This window comes from Pezoporus wallicus, unplaced genomic scaffold (genome assembly GCF_028554395.1).
Source record: "Pezoporus wallicus isolate ANWC-B61680 ecotype Strahan unplaced genomic scaffold, APGP_CSIRO_Pwel_v1 contig_13057, whole genome shotgun sequence".
In the NCBI taxonomy this organism is placed as follows: Eukaryota; Metazoa; Chordata; class Aves; order Psittaciformes; family Psittacidae; genus Pezoporus; species Pezoporus wallicus.
In genome coordinates, this window is record NW_026640978.1 from 99690 (window position 1) to 120921 (window position 21232).

The 21232-nt window shown below is 61.9% G+C and overlaps 1 protein-coding gene across 1 annotated transcript; it reads right to left on the reverse strand.

Annotated features, from left to right (window-relative positions):
• Positions 1-234: 234 nt before the first annotated feature.
• NGFR (nerve growth factor receptor) lies at positions 235-11016 on the reverse strand. The gene is made up of 6 exons (XM_057421431.1): positions 10879-11016; positions 7553-7694; positions 4082-4441; positions 2232-2475; positions 1510-1670; positions 235-1117 (listed from the first exon to the last, which is right to left on the reverse strand). The coding sequence occupies exons 1-6, from the start codon at positions 10918-10920 to the stop codon at positions 816-818; spliced, it is 1251 nt and encodes a 416-aa protein (XP_057277414.1). The 5' UTR covers positions 10921-11016; the 3' UTR covers positions 235-815.
• Positions 11017-21232: the final 10216 nt, after the last annotated feature.

The following is a 21232-nucleotide window of genomic DNA, read 5'->3' on the forward strand; positions in this document are numbered from 1 at the left end:
CAACGGCAGCAGGGGTGGCTTTGCTCCTGGCTTGATGCAGCGAAGGGGTGAGGATGAGCAGAGCCCTTTGTCACGTCCCCGCTGCGGGCAGGCACTTTTTCAGCCCTTCAATGTCCTCCCCATGGAGCTCCAGCTCTGAGGAGAGGTGGTGCTGGCACCTCAGTGTTGGGATGCTGCCGGCTGCTCCTCAAATGGAGCGTGAGTGGAGCTCAATGGCAGCCCCATGGAGCCGTGCCCCCCACATTTCACAGTGTAGGCTGGGCTGCTGGAAGCCAAGTCCTTTCCCCCAGCGCCCCCACCTTGGTGTCACAGGACCAGACCCCTTCCCAAATCCTGGTACAGCAGCTCCAGTTCTCCCTGTGCTCATCCCAGCCCTGTGGTTTGGGAAAGCAGCTGGATTTCAGGGTGCTGGGGAGGAGCAGGGGGTAGCGGTGGGGTGGGACAAGGAGGAAGGGCTGGAGGAAGAGAAGAGCTGGAGCCTCAGGGAGGAAGGGGAAGGGTCTGAAGGGGGCAGAGAAGAGGTTCCCGTGCCTGCGCAGCCTCGCCGGGCTGCAGAGGATGCTCTGGGGGCAGAGGGACTGCGGGCGCTGAGCAGGACTGAGCCCCGCATCCAACCGCTCAGGGGCTGCCGGGGGCAGGCGGCGTCGGGAGGGGGCGATACCGGAAACAGGAGCTCAGTGCATAGAGGGCTGGGAGCTGGGGGGGCCCGGGGAGCCCCCGCTTCCTTCCCACCCTCCCCTCCGGGGCGCCGGGTGCCGGGGAGGGGAGAGGCGCGGGGGGGAAGGGGACCCCGCGGGGCCGCCCCGGGCCGCCCTTCAGACGGGGGAGGTGGCGGTGGAGTCGCTGTGGAGGCTCTCGGCGATGTCCCCGCGCTGGATCTTGCGCAGGGCCGCGAGCAGCGCGTCCAGCGTGGCCGTGTCCCTGGAGGACCAGTGAGCCAGGAGGGCCCGGGCCGGGCACTCCTCCCGCGTGAAGGAGTCTATGAGGTCCTCCCTGTAGCCCAGCTCCGCCGCCAGCTGCCGCCACGTCTCCTCCGCCGAGCTGCCCAGCAGCTTCTCCACCTCCTCCTGCTTGCCGGGGGGGAGGCTGGCGTAGAGGCTCCCGTCTCCCTTGGGCGCTGGGGAGGGCGAGGCACAGCGGGACGGAATGGTTTGGGTTGGAAGGTCCCATCTCAGCCCCCCTTGTCCTGCCCCTCCGTCCCTTGTCCAAAGCCCCTGTAGGCACTGGAGCTGCTCTGAGGTCTCCCCAGAGCGCACGAGGGGAGGAGGATCGCAGAATGGTTTGGGTTGGAAGAGACCTTAAAGGTCCTCTGGTTCCATCTCCTCCCTTTAACTGCTGCTCACGCTCCGGGGTGAGCACGGTGCAGGCTCTGGGCTGTAAGTGCACGTTGCTGGGTCACATTGAGCTTCCCACCAGCCAACACCCCGAGCCCTTCATCCAGTCAGCGCAGCAGCATTAAGCCCGTCCCAGGGGTCCCTCGCCCACCCCGCAGCACCCAGTTCGCCCTACCTGGCCCCTGGGTGCTCTGGCTGGGCGGCTGCTGGTCGTGCAGGCTCTGGCTGTCCACCGAGATCCCGCTGTCGCTGTGCAGCTTCTCCCCCTCGGGCGAAGGCGTCTGGTTCACGGGGCGGTTGTTGGCCCCTTGCTTGTTCTGTTTGCAGTTGTTCCACCTGCAGGAGGGCAGTGGGAGGTGACAGGGGCAGGGCCCACGGCTCGGAGCCCCTTTGCTGGCTCGGCGCAGGGAGAAGCGCTCCTCCCGCAGCTCAGTGGGGCTGGGATCAGTTCAAATCAGTCTGAGGGCGCTGAGCTTTGCAGGGGACCAGGGCAGGGCTCCTTCTGCACGGATCTGCTGCAAGAATGCAGCTGCGCTGCCAGAGCGTGGGGCTGCCTGTGGGACCTTTGGGGTGTCTCCAGCCCCCGGGGAGCCGCTGGACCAGCCCCGGCTTGCCCAGGGATGCGCTGCTGATGCTGATGGGCCATGACGGCCGCCGCAGCGTGCAGGGGCCTGACAGGGGCAGGATGCAATGAGGGCTCCCCTCCCTGCGCCCCCACTCTGCTGCCATCTCCCTCTTTCACCCCTCAACTGCCTGATTGGAAGCCCACCTCCTACCCCCCAGCCTGGTCACCTCCCTCTGCTTTGGCCACATCTCTGGCTGCAGAGGGGGGGCACAGCCCGTTCCCCCCACCTAACTCCTCTGCCAGGGCCCCACGGTGCTGCCTTGCTCATCTACCTTTTGAAAGCGATGTAAGCCACCAGCCCCACCACCACGGCTGCCAGGATGGAGCAGTAGACGGGGATGAGGTTGTCGGCGGTGCCTCGGCTCAGGACAGGCTGTGAGCTGCCCATGATGGTGGTGACAGTGTCTGCCAGGGTGCTGGGCACCACCTCGGTGTTGAAGGGGTCCCTGGTGATGGGCTCAGGGCTGTCGGAGCCTGCTAGGGATGGGGTGTGCGTTGTCCAGCGCGGGTGCAGGTCTGCAGGGAAGAAGAGAGAGGAGAGGAGAGGAGAGGAGAGGAGAGGAGAGGAGAGGAGAGAGAAAAGAGAAGGGAAGAGAAGGGAAGAGAAGAGAAGAGAAGAGAAGAGAAGAGAGAAGAGAGAAGAGATGAGAAGAGAAGAGAAGAGAAGAGAAGAGAAGAGAAGAGAAGAGAAGAGAAGAGAAGAGAAGAGAAGAGAAGAGAAGAGAAGAGAAGAGAAGAGAAGAGAAGAGAAGAGAAGAGAAGAGAAGAGAAGAGAAGAGAAGAGAAGAGAAGAGAAGAGAAGAGAAGAGAAGAGATCAGCCGTGCAGCATGGACCTTCTCCAAAGGCCGTGGGGCTTGTGGAGGTGCCAGCTCTGCCCATCCCCTTGTCCCCAGACATTGTCCCCAGGACAAGTGGAAGCTGTCCCCTGCCCTGAGTGGTGGTGCCTGGTCATGGCCATGGCTTTGTGAGCTCTGCTTCTCCAGCACTGGGTTTGCTCAAGCCCTGCAGCTCTTCCCACCCCATGCAGCCTGCACGTTGAGCCCTGGACTCCCATTGCTGGTACCAAGGCCCCAAGCATCAGCCCCAGCTGCCTCCCCCTCATCTCCCACCTGCACCAGGACTTGTGCAAGGCAACCCAGAAGTTCCAGAGCCCGGATTTGCCCCTTTCCAGCCCCAGCCTGCAGCCCCCCCCCAGTCCCAGCCCCACTTGGGAGTGACCCATTCCCACCGCACCCAGGCAGCGAGTGGACACGTCTCGTCTTGCCCTGGGGAAACCCCTCCCTGGGCGCTGGCTCCTTCCCAAACCCCTCTCCAAGGGCTTGCCCTGCGCGGGATGGAGCGGGTGCCATGGTGGCATCCTGCCCTCCCCGCCGTGGCCCGCAGCCAGGCCCCGCTGCCCTTTGGGAACGGCGCTGCGGTGGCCGGCCCGGCCGCTGCCGCAGGGCCCCGCTGCCAGCTCACAAAGCTGGCCCTGTGCTCCTTGACTTGTGCCTCCATTTACTCGACCCTCCCGAGGGAGCCGCTCCGGCTGCCCCCGCGCTGGGCACCAGCGGCGCCCGGGACAAAGCGCTTTTCAATGCGGCTGGGAACGGCGCTGCGGCTGCCAAGGAGCAGCCCGGGGTGCTGGGGGGATGCTCTGCCCCTTCCTCTGGGCACCGAACCCCTCCCGGGCTGTTCCCGGTTTCCCCAGCGCTTCAGGGCAGCTCATTCCCATTGGAAACCCAAGTTCCCTCCTATGAAGGCTCAAGGAGCGCTGAGCACAGCCTCTGGGATTGGCGAACTTCTCGGCCCCATTCACTGCTCCCGGGCACCAAAAGCCGCCCGGCAGAGCGCCTGCACCTGCAGCAGCAGCGTCCTGCCGGGAGCCCAGCCAAGGAATACCCCGGGGAGGGCTGGGCAGACCCTGGGGGTGGGCATTTGCAAGGGAAACGGCTCTGGTAAGCGCTGCCTTGGTAGGAGGGATTGCATCCACGCTGCGATGTCAGAGGGCTGGAATCTCAGCGAGACACTGGGGTCCTCCCTTCGAACCCTATGTCCCCATGGCTGTGGTGCAAAGGGAAACTGAGGCAGAAGCCCCGGTGAGCCCTGCTTTGCCCTCTGCCGTGGGAAAGGCGGTGTTACCTCTGCATTCGGCATCCGAGACGGCCGTGCACTCCTTCACCATCACCTCATTCTCCTCGCAGGTCGTGCAGGGCAGGCAGGGGTCCACGAAGTTGGCTTCACTGGAGAAGGTGCCCTCGGGACACTCCTCGCACACCGTGTCCTGCGAGTCCTTGCAGGGGAACATGAGGCCGAAGCCCACCTCGCACACGCGGCATTCCCGGCAGCTCCCGCTCGCCTCGTCCTGGAAGTAGCCGTAGGCGCAGCGGCACACGGCGTCGTCCGACTCCACGCAGGGCGCGGACATGCTCTGCAGCCCCACGCACTGCGTGCAGGGCTTGCACGGCTCCGTGGCGCTCACCGTGTCCGAGTAGGTGACGCCTGGCAGGGAGAGGAGCGGGAGGTGAGCGCGGGCCCAGCACCGCATCCCCATCCCTGCAGCCACTTCGGTCCTGGCAGTGGCTGCGTCCCATCCCCAGATGGTGCCGGGCCACGGAGATGGGTTTGTGCCTTTTCCTCCTCCTCCAGGCCAGAGGAGAAGAGAAGGCTCCTGAAGGGGAGACCTCAGAGCAGCTCCAGTGCCTCAAGGGGCTGCAGGAAAGCTGGAGAGGGGCTTGGGACAAGGGATGCAGGGACAGGGCAAGGGGAATGGCTTGAACCTGCCAGAGGGGAGACGGAGATGAGCTCTGAGGCAGAAGCTCTTCCCTGTGAGGGTGCTGAGGTGCTGGCACAGGGTGCCCAGAGAAGCTGTGGCTGCCCCATCCCTGGCAGTGTTCAAGGCCAGGTTGGACACAGGGGCTTGGAGCAAGCTGCTCCAGTGGAAGGGGTCCCTGCCTTGGGATGCTCCACCAGCCCCTGCCTCGCTGCCTGCCCCACGGCACAACGGAGCGAGCAGAGCCAGAGCAGCACCAGGACACGCTCTGCTCCCATTAACCTGAGCTCAGCCTTTGCATTACTGTGAATTATTGATAGCACCATTAGAGCAGGGAAGTGGCCAGGAAAGGCCCGGAGCTGAGTGGGCACATTTTCCGTGGCAGCCGAGGTATCTGAGCCGAGCAATTACAGCCGAGATTCCAGCAGGGCCCCCTCGCTCCCTCCCTCCCACCCGCAGCGATGGAGGCTGGCGAAGGCGTCAATAAATCATGAGGCAGCCGTCAGGGCTGGCTGGCAAGGGGAGGGCAGAGACCATCAACTGAAGCAAGTGGCCAGCGGGCTCCTGCAGGGACCGTCCCCTCCGGCCACCCGAGCCTTTGGCTCTGGCAGTGCTTCGGGGATAGCAGGGTTTTGCTCAACTCTTTGGCTGCTGAATTGGAAGGGATCCAGCGGGAGAGCTCGGAGGCAGCCCGAGGTGCGGGCGGGGATGCCCACATTCCTCCCTGGCTCACGCCTGGCAGGCAGGGGAGGCTTTGCCAAGGCAGGGGCCGTCTGCGCCTGCCCAGCGCCCGCAGCATCCAGCACAGCCCCAGGGCCAGGAGACCCCGTCCCCATCCCAGCAGGGACCGATGATGGGGTCCGCAGGTTTCCCCCTCTTCCCACCCCAAAACCCCACTCTCGGCCCAGAGGGGAGCTCGGGGAGCGTTCTCCTTCCTGCAGCACACGCACCCGTGAGTCACCCCATGGGCACCCGCACCCAGCAGCTCCCAGCGCTGGGGATTAATCCACACTGCATTAATAACTCCGGGAGCCTGCAGCTGGGGCAGGGCGGGGGGATAAAGCAGGAGGGTTTGCGGGAGGGGGGGGATAACTCAGCCTGGGGCTTCCCAGCCTCTCTGCTGCTCCCTTTCTCTAAGTGGGTTTGGCTCCCTACTGGGTGCTGTTTCTTTCTAGGGTGATGGAGGCCAGATGCTGCCCCGGGGTGAGCCCCCTCTGCTGTGCAGGTAAGTGAGGGCGATCCCACAGAAGTGCTCCCATGGTGGCAGGGTTGTGGGATGCAGGTGAAGGGGTGTGGGGAAACCGAGGCATGGAGAGGGGGACTGGCAGCTGCCCGCAGCACTCGGCCTTGCTGGTTCAGCAGCAGCAGAGCTAAGCAGGATAATGAAGCCCTGGGCTCTGCTCTCTGTCTGTGTGCGATGCTGGGAGGTCTCACGGCTGCAGTTTGCTCCCATCTGCCCTCCTTCCTGCAGGGATGGAGGGAGGGACCAGAGCCTTTTGTCCTGGTGCTTTCCAGCTCAGCTCCTGACCCAACAGAGCTGCTGCCTGATGTTACCCCCCCTGCAAAAGTGCAAGTGCCTGGCCTGGGGCAACATGGAGCTGGGATGCAAGCCAGAGCAGTGGCACTTGTATCTGCATCCATGGGCTTCCAGATGGCACCCAGGTCATGGTCCTGGTCCATCCATGTCCTCATGGAGGGTAGACATTCCCTTTATCCCCTCAGTTCCCAGAAAGAAACTGGGGAAACAAGCCATGTGCCAGGCTGGAAGTGCTGCTGATGGGAAGTGGGCTCTTTTGAGCATCCCTAGGGATGCAAAGTGACTCCCTGGCTTTCCAGCCCTGACAGGCTTCCTATAGGAAGGGCTCATGGGGATGGACAGCACAGTGGATGGATGGAGGGGTTGGAGCCTGCTGCAGCCCAGGAGGGATCCCACCATGTACCACAGCATTATCCTTGGAGCATCCCGGAGCCTGCGGCCGGTGGGATTCATCCTGCAGCCAGCACAGGGAAGTGAGCTCTGCTCATCGATTGTGCAGGAAAGCAGAGGTATTTTTAGCACTGCCCTGACACTGCTCTGCTTATTCTGCTCCTCCCTGCACTTTGCCTCCTCTTTGCTCTGCCCAAGCCACGCTCTGTCCATTCCCCCTCCCAAATCACATCCCCAGCACAATCTGGGCTTTGCTTTCCCTCCAAATACTTGTCCTTAGGCCTTCAAAGGCTTTGCAGCAGTAAATGTGAAGGGCAGATTGCTTATACCTATCATGGCATTGTTTAAACAGTAATAGCTGGACCACTTCATCTGTAAGCATTTAAGCAGGTCTCCAGCACACATCTCCAACTGACATTTATGAAGCATTTGATACAGGCAATGTGCCTGGAGCTGGCCAGGAGAAAACTGTTCCCTTCTCTCTGGGGGATCTTTGTGATTTGCTGCTTCTCTCTCAAACTTAAATTTAGGTTGCAGCCTTTCAAGGCTTTAAAAGGGGAAATAACACAGGTGGCTCAGTGAGAGGCATCCCATGGATGGATGCGGGACCAGCGCAGAGTGGGGAGGACAACGCAACTTGGGCTGGGAGCCCTCAGGAGGAGAGAGGAGCTGGAAGGGGGATTTGGAAAGGTGCCTGGGACCAACAGGTCCCAAAACGAGGAAAGCTGGGATGAGCAGGGCAGATGCTTTGGGGAAATGCTAGGGGTAAGCCTGGTGCCCGTGTAGAGATGGGAAGTGCAGGGTAGAGCCTCCCTTCCAGGAGGGAAGGCGGGTGCGCTTGGGGAGACCCGAGTAGCCGTGGCCCCGGTGCCGGCCCCCCTGCGGCTCCATGCGGAGGGGAGCAGGTACTCACTGTCCAGGCAGGGCTCGCAGACGGTCTGGTTGACCCCGCAGGGCTGCACCACCCCTTCGCCCAGGTTGCAGGCTCTGCAGCACTCCCCGCTCGCGGTGTACATCTTGGTGAAGCACCTCTCCTTGGAGCCCCAGGCGGGTCCCTGCCGGAGCGAACAGAGCCAGGAGGTGACCTCTGGGTGGGACCTTCCCTGCAGGGGCAGGCGGAGAAGGGGCCCTCATCCAGGCTTTGGGGGATATCCCAAGTGAGGGGCAAAGGGAGCTCCCGTTAAACACAGAAACGACTTCCCTGTGTGGAACCTGCTCAGCTCTGCCCAGCTCTAGCGCCGGAGGGAGCTCAGGAAAGCCCATGCCACCATAGGCAGGTATTTTGGGAGGGGGAATAAGGCCTTTTCTGCATGGCTACAGCATTGTTTGTTCCTCTAAGGCTGCTTTGCCGTCCTGCAGGGCTCAGCCCCTGCCAGCCTGGGGGAAGGCAGGGCACTGCCTACAGCCCCTGCAGCAGTGAAGGGTTTGGAGACCTTGGGCGGCTCTTGCTGCACATAAGGACCAGAACTCAGCCCCCCCGATGGAATGAAGACTTTGAAGGGAGCACCGAGAGCTTCAGCAACGTTACTGTCTAATGGAAGTAAGTGTATCTGCTTCCCAAACCTGCTGTAACATATGGAAGCAATAAATGTGCCACGAGCCATGGGGTCAGGGCCACCCTGCAGATGCCCATTGCAGCCTGGGGAGTGGGGTGCATTTACAGGATGCTTGCCCCCCAGAGCCCCTCTTGGCCATGGCTGTGTGGTGCACGAAGCATCTCTGCCTGAGTGCAGGGCTGCCGAGATGCTCGTGGGTGACCCAGCCTCTGCCAGGGCTCCTTTTGCACCCTCTACTCGCACTTTGTCCAGGCTCGGACCATGCCTTTGGCATCCAACTAAGCCTGATTTGGGGAGTGGGGGAAGAACTGAGCGGGCGCTCGGGGGAGCTCCCCCTCCCCGTGCATCTGGATGCCTCGTCAGCCCTGCACAATGCGGCGTTATGAGCTCGCTGCGCATCATCCGGCAGCATCCGGCCCGGCGGAGACAATGGAGCGCCAATTATAGGCATCTGAATGACAAAGTGCTCCAATTACCCTGCGCTAGAGAGCGTGTGCTCTCCTCCCTGCCCAGCCTGGCAGCCAGCGCTGGCACCGGGCCCCAGCTTGGCAGAGAAGGAGGGCTCGGTGTGCGGGGGGCTTCCGGGCAGCCCGAATGATACCGGGCCATGGGTTTGGGGTGCCGAAGGGGCTGGCTCGCAGCAGGTTGGATGCACCCCTCTGCTGGGGGCCAGCAGAGCTGCTGGAGCTCCTCCCGCTGCTCCAGCCCCGGCTTGTTTGGGCCGCGGTTTGACCCCCACTCCCCCTCCCCGCGGCTGGGGCAGCAGCAGCCGGGGGAGCAGCCGAATGTGCCGGCTATAGATAGGGCTGGGGAAGGCTGGGCCGGCAGCAGCAGCTCTCCCACGCTGCCGGCAGCTGCCGGCAGCTCCATTGCACCCATGGGGATGGGACCTAGCAGCGTTGCTTCCTCTGTGTGACACCCGGGCCCCCATTAGCTGACCCCAGAGACCCCTGTGGCCGCAGGTCCCCTCCCCATGGCGCTGCCAGCGCCTTCCCGCCCCCCAAATGCTCCTAAATGCTGTAGCAAACACAACTTCCAGCCCCAGGTGCTGCATCCCCCCCGCTCTGCCTGCGTTTCCCTTTCAGCTCTCCCTCTTGAGCACTGAAAGCCCCATAAAGATTAACACACTCAGAAGAGGGGCACATGGTCTGCATTAGCCCGCTGAAATGTGCATGTTATTAACACAACTCCCGTTGACAAAGCCGCAGGTATTAACACCATAAAGCATTTTGACAGCTGGACCAAGGAGGGGGGCACGGATGGAAGGTGCAGGCGACACCTCTGTAAGCTTTTAATTGCTTTTGGAGTCGTGTCGGTGGGTTTGTGTGTCCGAACAGGCGCTGCCGGCTGAGGAGGTGGCCTCGGAGGAAGCGAAGCGAGGTGGGAATTGGGCACCGTTCGCTCCAGAGTCATGGCACGGAACAGCGCTTCGCAGGGGAGCAGGGAGGGGATGCTCCAGCTGGAGACGGGCCCAGCGGCAAGCCTGGATCCGAACTGCCCCCGAGCCTGGCAGACGGGCTCTGCCTCTCTTGGCTGAAGCTCCAAACCTGGGAGAGGCCAAACCCCGGCTCCGAGCAAGCCCCAGACTTCGGGCAGCAGCGAAAAGCCACGTCTGAGCCCGGCGGGTCCGGCCAGCCCCGGGCACGGGGGCACTGCGGGGGCTCTGCCTCCCCCAACGAGCACTGGGGTGCCGAGGTTTGGGGCGGCCGCAGCGGCGGGTGCACATCTGGACCTGCCCGGGTGCGGGCTGGGGGGAGCGGCTGGGCTGCTCCCGTGCACCCCCGGCAGCTGTAATGGGGGGGGACGGATCCAGCCCCAAGGAAGCGGGTTCTGACCCGGGGAGGTGGCTGCAGAGAGCCGGGGAACACCAAAGCCAGGGGCTGCCCGAGTTGGGTCATTCCCTGGGGTGGGATCACTTGAATCCACGCGGCTGGGACAGCTCCTGCCTTTCCTGCCCCCCGCCCATCGCCGCTAAATGTCCCTGGGGAGCTGGGCCAGCCCGGTCCCATGCCCGTGCGGGGGCAGGAGCCTCAAACACCACTGCTCTCCTCAGTCTCTGCACGAAACTGCTACAGCCCCGGCTTTAATATCCTGCCCGGAAGGTGTCCGGCTGCCGAACGAGACCTCTGGGACCCCATCAAATCCTTCCCCAACAAAAGCCACCCCCCCCATCCCCCCGGGTACTTGGGTCCATCCTCATGCGCCCACCCGGCTCCGGGCTCTTTCCTCTCTCCTGGCCCCCATGCCCTGAAGTTGTGTCCCCGGCGCTCCCTATGCCCATCCCAGGGGCTCGCCCTTCGCTTTGGGCAGCGAATTTGGAGCTGGGGAAGTCCAGGGGGACTTTGGGGATGCGGGATGGCAGGAGATGAAGGCACCAGGGGGTGGGCGGCTTCCCCCCCCTTGCTGCCTGCCTGCGGGCTCTTACCACCCTTTTTCCCTGTGTGAAAGGGCTGACAGCGCGGTGCAGCGGGACCAGAGGGGCCCGAGCCACCCCTGGGGTCCCCATCGCCGGCTCACTCCGTCCCCGGGCGCTCTCCCTCCGCACCCAGACGCGCTCCGCCCGTTACCCCCGGGACCCCGTGGCCGCGCTCCCTCCCGGCTCTCTCCATCCCGGTACATGTGGGACCCGCGGGGACCCCGCATCCCCCCGGCCCCCGCCCACTCCCCCCGGCCCCGCACTCACCGCCGGGAGCAGCAGCAGCGGCAGCAGCAGGAGCCCGGCCATGGTGGCGGGGCCGGTGACCCCCCCAGAGCCGGTGCTTGGCCCGGCTGCCCTCGCTCTGCCGCCCGCTGCCTCGGCGGCAGCCAGAAAAGCGCTGCAAGTCCCTCCCCCTCCTCCTCCTCCTCCTCATCTCCGCCCCTGGAGCATCGCGGCGAGCGCCCGAGTCAGCAGCGTCCGCCACCGGCACACAAAGACCAGACCCCCCCCAGCCCCGCTGCTCTCCCACGAAGGGATCTGGGGGCTCGGCCTCTGTCCAGCCCCTCAATTATTCACGCCCGTCCATCTGTGTCCATGCCCCCTCCTGTGCTCTGCGCGTCCGGTGATCCATCTGTCCCCATCCCTGCGGGAAACCTGGAGGGGGGCTTTGGACGGGATGGAGGGACAGGCCAAGGGGGATGGCTTGAACCTGCCAGAGGGGAGACTGAGATGAGCTCTTAGGCAGAAGCTCTTCCCTGTGAGGGTGCTGAGGCGCTGGCACAGGGTGCCCAGAGAAGCTGTGGCTGCCCCATCCCTGGCAGTGCTCAAGGCCAGGTTGGACACAGGGGCTTGGAGCAAGCTGCTCTATGGAAGGTGTCCCTGCCCGTGGCAGGGATTGGAGCTGGAGGAGCTTCACCCTGATGTGCCAGCAGCACAATGCTCTTTGTGGGGCTCACTGGAAAGGTGAAGTGGGCTTTCTGGTGGCGCTGGTGAGGGTGAGCAGCTGAAAATGGTCCAGAGGTGCCATCACCGGCCCTTGGGGTGGCTCCTGCAGCTGGGATGGGGGAGAGATACCTTCACTCACCACCTCTGTCCCCTGCCCAGGGGATCTGGCCTCGTGTCCTTCATTTCCTCACCCCTCCGGGCTCTGCAGGTGCTGCTGGCATTCCCCATAGTGATGCTCACGTCCAGGTTTCCCACCACTGCGACCATTGGAACTCCACAGCTCCCGAGAGTTCTGAGCTCCCCCCTTAGGTCACATCCAAGTGCCCGGGACTGTGCAGAGCTCAGCTGGAATTCCTCTTGGAAAGCAAATTATCGACCTCCAGAGGAGCATGAGCTGCTCCTGGCCGGCTCTCACTGCTCCTCCGGGCAGCCTGGAAGGGCTTTAAGGGAAGTCCCTTGTCTGCAGCCTTGTCTTTCAATGGGATTAAACCGAAGCCAGCGCTGCCGTTTGTTCTCCGGCACGGAGACACGGGAACACATGTGGGAGCCACATGGCAATGGGTTTGACAGCCAGAAAGCCGTGCTGGGACCAGGTGGGGACGGAGCAGGATGAGCTGTGGAGCAGGGGATGCCCACCCGCAGCTCGGATGGGCAGGGAGGGAAGCGACAAGCCAAGCATCCCGCTCTCCATTTAACACAGGGATGAATGGAAGCGGAGCAAAGCTGCCTGCAGACATATGGTGGGGCCGGGCACGGCGGGGGGAGCAGCTCGGGTCTCCAGCCGTTCATTTGCCTTTGCAAGTGGCAAACCCAGCTGCTTCCCTTGGCAATCCCTGCAGGGCTTTGGGATGCGGCTCCGCGGGATGCACGTGCTGCGGACGCTGGGCTTGGCGCAAGTGGTCCCTGAGGCTCCATCCCCGAGCATCGTAGCTCGATGGCACCGTGGGAGCCATCCCGGGAAGAACCCGGTCCTGGTGGATGCAGGCAGCTCAGCTGGGCTGCATCTGCACGCGGCTGGGCTGGCGGCCAGGGGAGGCAAGTGGAAACTTCTGCTCCCATCCTAACCCTCTGCGGCTCCTTTGGTGAAGGGACTTGCGAGAGCTTTCCAGTACATTCCCCTTTTCCTGTCCCAGAAAGGTTGCAGCTCTTCCCCGGCTCCACGGGATGACAAAGAGCCTCTTGGAAGTCTGCTGTCACCTCTCGCAATTAAAAGCAAAGGCTCCAGGGCTTTACTTGCTGGGGGAGCATCCCTCAGGCTGCTGCTGGGAGGAGGCAGCGCTCTGCTCTATTGCAGCCCCTAAACTCAACCGAGAGTTCCATCGCCCTGCGATCGGCTCCGTGTGCCCCGGTGTGGCCGCTCACCCTCCTCCTTGGGCCCCTTCCAACCCAAACCAGGCCGGGATTCCATGAAAGCTGGGTCTTGGCATTGCTGCTGGTCCCACTCTGCTGTGCCCGGGTGATGCTGCAGGGGCTGGCACAGCAGCGAGGGGCTCCCGGCGCCCCATCAGCAGCACCGCCTGGGGCAGATACAGCAGCACATTGGCATTTCCTCCCCAAAAAGGGAAGGTTGAGTTAGGAAAAGCTCAATTCCAGCTTGAGGAAGCATTGCAGGAAGCACAGAGCACGCAGCACCCCTGGAGCTCTTCCAAAGGTGATGGAGCAAACCCAGGCGATGCTTTTCCCCTCTCCTCCCATCGGAGCCCCAGCAATGGCACCAGTTGAACACTCAGTGCTCCTGCCCTCAAACTTGGTATTGATGTTACTGAAAAGCGCAGGTAACAAAGCAGTGTCAGCGTAATGGGAAGTTATAAATACCAATGAATAAATAACACATTATCCATGGGAAAGCATCACCCCGGCTCCTCATGGCCGGGCCTGAGAGCAGAAATAAGGAGCTGCAAGGAAAAGCCTGGCGGGAGCAAAAGGGGCACTGTGACCATGGCTGGGACTGGTTTGGGAGCAGGGAATGGGGCCCGATGCCTGGCAGAGCCCGGCTGCTCCAGGGAAAGCAAAGGGGACCTTGCCCTGCCTGTGTTGTGCTGGGAGAAGCTGTTGTGGGACCGCCCCTGGGGCACTGTGAGCAGGGCTGGGGTCCTCAGTGTGAGGACATGGAGCTGCTGGAGCAAGTCCATGAGGATGCTCCGGGGCTGGAGCAGCTCCCGTATGGAGCCAGGCTGAGAACACTGGGGCTGCTCCGCCTGGAGAAGAGAAGCTGCGTGGAGCAAGGGAGCAGCCAGGGCTCTCCTTGGGGTGGCACTCGGGCACCTTTCAGGACATTTCTTGCCTTGCTTCAATGGAAAAGAAGGAGGGAACCATCGACTCGAGCCCTGCACCCCGGGCCCCTTGGCAAGAGCCACATCCAGCGAGCAGGAAGCCGAGGCTCCCGCGGTCCTTGGCCCTCAGGTTCTCCTTACAATCAATGGGATTCAGGCACCGAAAAGCTTTCACGGCTGGAGGCCAAGGTCGGCTCCTGCGCAGCAGGGCACGCTCCTCGCTGCCATCCTCTGCCGGGCTCCTCTGCCAGCTCCAAACCCTCCCCTTTGCGCTCGCAGGGAGGGAAGGGGAGAGCAGCTCCGGCTCAAGCCATCGAGCGAGCGGCTGCGCATCCACCCGCGCCCGAGCTTCCCCGTCCAGGGAGAGCTGCGCCCCGCTTTCAGAGGGCCAGGGAGGGGCCGCTGCTGGTACCTCCCCCTTTGCCCGTGCTCCAGCCTTGCGGCTGCTCAGCCTCCCTGCGCCGTGCTTCGGATGCAGCCTGGGACAGAGGGGGTGCACTGGGAAAGCAGTGTCTGTGTTCTGCGGGGAGTTATTCTCATGGGGATGGGGCTCAGTTGTTCCCATGGGGATGGGGCTCAGTTGTTCCCATGGGGATGGGGCTCAGTTATTCCCATGGGAATGGGGCTCAGTTATTCCCATGGGGATGGGGTTCAGTTATTCCCATGGGGATGGGGTTCAGCTATTCCCATGGGGATGTGGCTCAGTTATTCTCATGGGGATGGGGCTCAGTTGTTCCCATGGGGATGGGGCTCAGTTATTCCCATGGGAATGGGGCTCAGTTATTCCCATGGGGATGGGGCTCAGTTATTCCCATGGGGATGGGGCTCAGTTATTCCCATGGGGATGGGGCTCAGTTATTCCCATGGGGATGGGGCTCAGTTATTCTCATGGGGATGGGGCTCAGTTGTTCCCATGGGGATGGGGCTCAGTTATTCTCATGGGGATGGGGCTCAGTTATTCTCATGGGGATGGGGTTCAGTTGTTCCCATGGGGATGGGGCTCAGTTATTCCCATGGGGATGGGGTTTGGCTTGACCACAGCATCCAAACCAAGCAATGCAGGTGCTGCTCTCCCGGCTGGGGACGGGAGACGACACCGTTCCAGCGCTGGGTCAGGATCAAACCACAGCCCCAGGATGGACGCATCCCGGTGGTGCCAGTGATGCTGGTGCAGGTGGATGAGGGAAGGATGAGCTGTCAGCACTGCAGTGGAGGGGACTGAAGGGCTCTGGGACTCCACGGACTGGGGCCACCCCGGTGCTGTCTGGGGGGTCCTGAGCACAGATTTCGCCTGGGTTTGGCCTCAGGCACCCTCGAGGTGTGGACAGGGCACAAAATCACTGCTGAGCACCTGCCGTGGGGGGACCCGGAGCACCTCAAAGGCACAGCTCGGGGGTAGGAGGGATCCAGCATCCCCAGGGCCAGGCTGGACGGGGTGTGGGGCCTCCTGCTCTAGTGGAGGTGTCCTGTGGAAGGGGTTGGAGCTGGAGGAGCTTTAAGGTCCCTTCAACCGAAACCGTTCCATGATGCTGATTCTGATTCCTGAAACTCCCAACCCCCCTGGTTCCCATAACTGTCCAAGTGTCCCAGTCTGGTTTCAATTACACTCCTTGACATCCATGCCTGTGATTCCTCCATGCCCCCCGCTCCCTTTTTCACTTGCTAATCCCCCGCCCGACGCTCCCGGCTTCCCTCCCTTTCCCTTTTCCTCTCTTTAGCTGTCTTCCCAGCACAATCCATCACCGGGCTGCAGAGGGGGATCCAGGGCAGCGCCCAGAGGAAGCTCTGGCTCCTTATAAGGACCGAGCAAAGGAATCTCCGGCGAGCGGCGACCGCGATGTCCGGGAAACTCAATCCCTGCTCGGGATGGGGCCGTGGCAAAGGCAGCAAAACCAACCCATGGCTTCCCTGAGCAAGGATCCTGTGGTCAGTGAAACAGCACTGAGGGGGCAGGCAAGGAGGGGAGGAAACTGCTCCTTGTGGTACCCACAATAAAGCACATAAATACGTTATCAGTGTGCTCCTGCTTCAGTTATGGGTTGATTCCACATGGCAGGGGCAGGGCTGGGACTTTGAGCAGGGTTCTTCCTGCCCAGGGATGGGTCAGGGGATGCTTTTCCACCCTATGGGGCAAGCAGGGGACCAGTGTAGCTCCTCACTTTCATCAGGGTTTAGTGCTTTTGGGGAGCTGTCTGACCATGTTTCCCATCCATCCATCCATCCATCCATCCATCCATCCATCCATCCACCCATCCACCCACCCATCCATCCATCCACCCATCCATCCTGATGTTCTCCAGCATCCAGTGCTTTCCTCCTGCACCCACCCGATGTTCCCCTGGTGCAGGTGGGATTTGACCCTGTCAGAGCTCCTGAATCACACTCCTGACAGGGATGCCCAACGGGAGAAAAGGGAAGGAGAAGAGGCCGGGATTGCAAATGAATCCCGAGCTGCCACTCTGAGATACTGTCCCTATGGCAACTGCTTCCAGAGCCAGCTGCAGCATCCTCCTCTTTCCATCTCCTCCTCGGTGCATCTGTGCACAGAAGAGGGGCAGGAATCCTCCTGAGAAGGATGGAATGGGGCTGGAGATCAGGCACCATCACAGGGCTGTGAGGAGAGGGGGGAAAACCCCAGAGAGCCGTGGGTTGGGGGTCTCGCAGCAGCCCCATGTGCTGCTATGGGAGACGCTGCATGGCCAGAGCCCAAATCCACCTCCCTCATCCCCAGGAGGCTGCTCTGGGACAGCCCGGGGTTGATGTCACCGGATGGAGGCACCTCCCTTTGCTGTTCCCCACATTTCCCATTTCTCCCCAGTGCTGGGGAGGACACCGGCACCATCCCAGCTGGAGCTGAACCCCGGCCATGGTGAGGCCAGGCTGGAGATGGGTTTGAGCCCACCTGGGTTGCATTAAGGTTCAGGAGGCTTTAAGGTGGATGGGAGGCAGGCGGGGATGTGGTGTCTGTATCATTGCAGCTGATGTAGCCGTGGTGCTTTGCAGTGCTCTTGGGATGCTGCTCTGGAAACCCCAGGAGCTCCTCACTCTGCCTCTGGAATGCGGTGAAGGCTGGAGTAGTCCTTCCGGAAGCTTGGATGCATCAACCAGCAGCGATGTGGTTGGGGGAAGAGCGTTTCCATCCATCTCCCTGCAGGAGAGCGGCTCCAAGCAGCTCCTCGAGGTGAAGCTCCTGGGAGTGCAATGGGGAGAGGGGCTGCTCTGTGCCTCCCATCGGTATTCCCGCAGGGAATCAATCCTCATGGAGAGCTACAGCTCTGTGCTGAGGGAGGAAGGGGGCTGGAAGATGTGGGCAAACATGGGGAGTCCTCTGGGAATGTGCATCCCAGCGGGAGGGTGAAGCGGGAGCTTTGTCCCTTGGGAATCGCCAAACTGGGGCTGGCTCTTGTCCCTTCCCCAGGCAAAGCCTGGGTTCCATCCATCGCGTAGAGAGGAGCTGGAGCTGAAGAGGGCCCGTGCTGGGCTGTGGGAGACAGGGATGGATGTGGTGTGTGGGATGGATGGGGGCTCTCATCCCATGAGGCTGAGCCTGGGTGCTCGGTGCCTCCCTGCCCGTGTCCCCGGAGCTTCTTCCCAGCAGCTGCGATTGCCTCAGACGGGAGCTCATTTCCCAGCCTGATGAGGTAAAGTAATTACTGCCTTCATTCCCTATGCAAATCAGGCAGCACCGGAGCCCAGAGCAGCTGCAGGAGCGGGATGTGCCACCAGCTCGGGTGGGAGCTGCTGGGCTCCATGCTCTGACCTCTGCTAACCCATGGCGGCTGCATCCACCAGTGCCCATCAACACCTTGTCCTGCCCGTTCCCAGCCCAGCTCCTGCCCGTTCCCAGCCCAGCTCCTGCCCATTCCCAGCCCAGCTCCCACCCCTTTAATTCAATCAACTCAATGAGCTGATTCCCAGTGGGTTAGGGCAGGTTAGGGGCTTGTTGCTGCCCATATAGAGCAGAGCCAGGAAAGGAAGGGAAGAGAAGAGCCTGTTGCAAGCATCCTGTGCTCTGGAAATCAGGTGAGAGCTTTCCAAAGGTCAGATGAATGAAGATCAGTTGGATAAGGGTAATGTGATTGGGATGAGCAGCGCTGTCTCCGCAGGGAAGCGGAGCCCTGGGACCTGCTGGAATTCTCCAATGAGTAAACAGCCAGGAGGAGGTTGGTAACGGCAGCTTTAGCCTGGCTTCTGGAAGGGTTTTACTGAGGTCCGTAACGTGACAGCGGCGCAGAGCTGCAGCTGGGGCTGGCAGCAGCGGGATGGGGAGGTGGAAAATCCAGCTGGGAAAAGCAGAGCCTGGTTCTGATGAGCACCCCCTGTGCTCGCTTGGATGTGGTGAGGCCAAGGGCAGCCGGAGCAGGGATGCTTGAAGAGGAGCCAGGACTTGGGATGCTCATGGAGGTGGAGCCCTCTGATCCCTCAAGGTCTGCACCCACCGTGGGATGAGGACACACGGGACCAAGAGGCTTTAAAGCCTTTACAGCCCCCAGGGGGTTTGCTCCAAGAGCAGCACGGCCCCGTCCTGGTGCCAAGGAGGAGCAGGGATGGGATGCCTGGGCCAGGCCATGCTGCAGACTCCCTGGGGACCCATGAGATGCTGAAAGCAAACAAGCCACTGTCTGCTGCTCCTGATGCCAAAAGCACAAACAGCTCCGTGGACCAGCACGTGGAGTGGGAGCCAAGGGCCGGGGCAGGCACTGTCCCCACCACTGCCTGAATTTAGGGATGGGGTTGTATTCCTGCTGGAATCAGCAAAGCCAAGCACGGGAAATGCTCCCGAAGCCATTGGGATGGAGAGGCAGAGGAGGAGGGTGCGATGGCCAGAGCAGGGATGGGAAGTAGATGCAGGGAATGAAACCAAGCCCCCATTCCACCTCTTGTGCTGAGTAGAGGCAGCGTAAGACCAGCTTAGGGTGGCTTTTCCTTCACCCACCTCCCTCCCCATCCCAGTTTTCCGATAGTCACAGAATCCCAGCCTGGTTTGGGTGGAAGGGACCTTCAAGCTCCTCCAGCTCCAACCCCTGCCACGGGCAGGGACCCCTTTCACTGGAGCAGCTTGCTCCAACCTGGGGATGCTGGATGGGGTTTAAGGCTTTGGCCTCTGGTCCTGCCAACAGCCATGGATGGACGTGGATGGATAGCGATGGAAGTGAATGGACGTGGATGGACGTGGCAGCTGAAACCTGAGCAGCAGCCCTGGCAGTGACGGATGGGTTGGGGCCGGCTGCTGCTTTTGAAGCTCTCCCTCGTCTAAAAGCATTGCAGCTCCCTGGCTAATAAAGCGAGGGATTTGCTGAAGCTGCTTGAGGTCCCATTTTCTCTGGAACCCATTTCCATGGCATGAATCACCGAGCGGAATGAACTCAATTAGTTCAGACAGAGGCAGGAGATAAATCAGGGTCCCATTAGGAAAGGCTGAGGTTAATTTATGGCCTCGAGCAGCGCTGTCTCCCTTCTCTCCCCATGTGCAACCTGCTCCAGAGCAAGCCGAGGAGCCGGGTGGGATCCGCGTTATCTCTGCCCACAGTGGAAGATGCTCCGGGGTCACTCAACAGGCGCTTGCCTTGACCGGATGACCCAGATACGGGAAGGGAAGGAGCTTTCCTTGCAGGGAGCCCCATTCACCCCTGTGCTCATTCATCCATCACAGCTTCCCTGCAAAGGGATGCTTGGAGCCTTCCAGCACATAGAATCGTGTTAGAAAGGACCTTAAGATCATCCAGTTCCCCCCCTGCCATGGACATCTGGGCTGGAGTTCCCCTTGCTGTGACCCAGGGCCTGCATGCTGCTTAAATCCACATGGAGGGGATGAGCTCCTCGGTCTGCATCCTGCTTCCCACTGCTTGCTGGGTGGTTGGATCCCCGTTAGCAGCAGGGATGCAGGGAGGAGCTGGGAGAGGGGAATGAACCTGGGTTTGGCTCTCTCCAGGCTTTAGTACGCAGTGAGGCTGCTGCTTGCTCTGTGTGTGCTCTGGAGCTGCATCTCTACCTCAGGCCTCAGGCTGAGATGCTCCTATAAATAATGCAGTCGTTCTGCTCTCCTTCCAGTCAATGGAGAGGGACAGGAACCTTCTGGGGACAATTTATAGCTCAGATGGGCTGAATCATCACCTAGGAAGAAAAAGGCATCTCCATCCCCGGTTGAGGGACCTCACTGCGGGCGGCTGCTCAGGAGGAGGCTTTGTCCTTGTGCACGCACCCAGTTTCACCCGCATCCCTGAGCCGGGCTTTTCCAGGGTACAACGGATGCCAAAAGCTTGCCCTTTTCTGCACAGGCCATGGGAAAACCCTGGGAACAGCCTCTGGCCAGCTTGGCCCCGGAGCTTCTCCACAAGCATCTTCCCCTGGGAGCTTCCTGGGGAAGAGCAGCTCCTTCCACGCTTGCGGAAGGTGTTTGGGTGTCCTGCCAGAGCACCCCTGCCCATGGGCCAGGGCATTCCCAGCCCTTGGAGGCTGCGGGATCAGCTCTCTGCTGCCCCGGAGGTCCCTGGCTCCCAGGGCCATCCGAGCTCGGCAAACTCCGCATGGAGCAGGGTGCTCTCCGCGCTCTGCCTGAGCTAAGGACAGATTCCTGCTGCCCTTTTCCCAGTATCCGTGAGTTAAACTTGCTCCGTGTCCGCAGGGAATGGAGGGAAGCAACTGGCAGCCAATTGAAGTGCTCTGAAACGTGGGTGCGTGGAGAAAGAGGCAGCAAAAAGGCTCCATCTCGGAGAGCTCCCGGTGCCAGGGAATGCAAGCGCTGGGAGACAGCCATGGGGGAAGTAATACCCAGGGAGCAATGGAGACGCATTTGGCAGAGAGAGCCCCCGGCCTTTTAGGAGCTGGAGGAGTTAAGGGGAAGGGCTGGAGGCGATGGGGGTGCCTGCCCCCCAGGGCTGCTGAAGCCGTTGCTGGCTCCGGTTGTGCTGATGGGCTGGGTGGCTCCTGCCCTGACCCCCAGCAAAGGGGCCCTGCGGTTCGGGTTCCCCCCCCCCGGGCTCTGCTGTGGCACAAAGGGCAGCCTGGAGCTGCCTGACCCCGCCGCCGCTTTCCTTCCACAAAGCCGTGGATTGTTCCCCCCCGGCAGCGGGAAGTGGGAATGGGGGGAGGCTTTTGTGCAGGGAGCTGCTCCAGGGGTGGCTCCGGCACTGCCCATCCATAGCCCAGCGTGGCTGGACCCTTGCCGTGAGGATGCGCTGGCTGGTACCGTTCCCCATGGGCTGCACATGGAGCACAGCATCCCCATCCCACCCCTCCTGTGCGATGCTGGGGATGAGCCGAGCTTGGCAGGGACAGGGGAGCTGTGCTAAGGTCACATCATGGGTGAGGGCTGTGAATGTGCACACACATGAGGCACAGCTCAGCGCCGAGAGGAGCCTCAACCTTCCCTGGGATCTGATCGATCCGGCAGCTCGGAA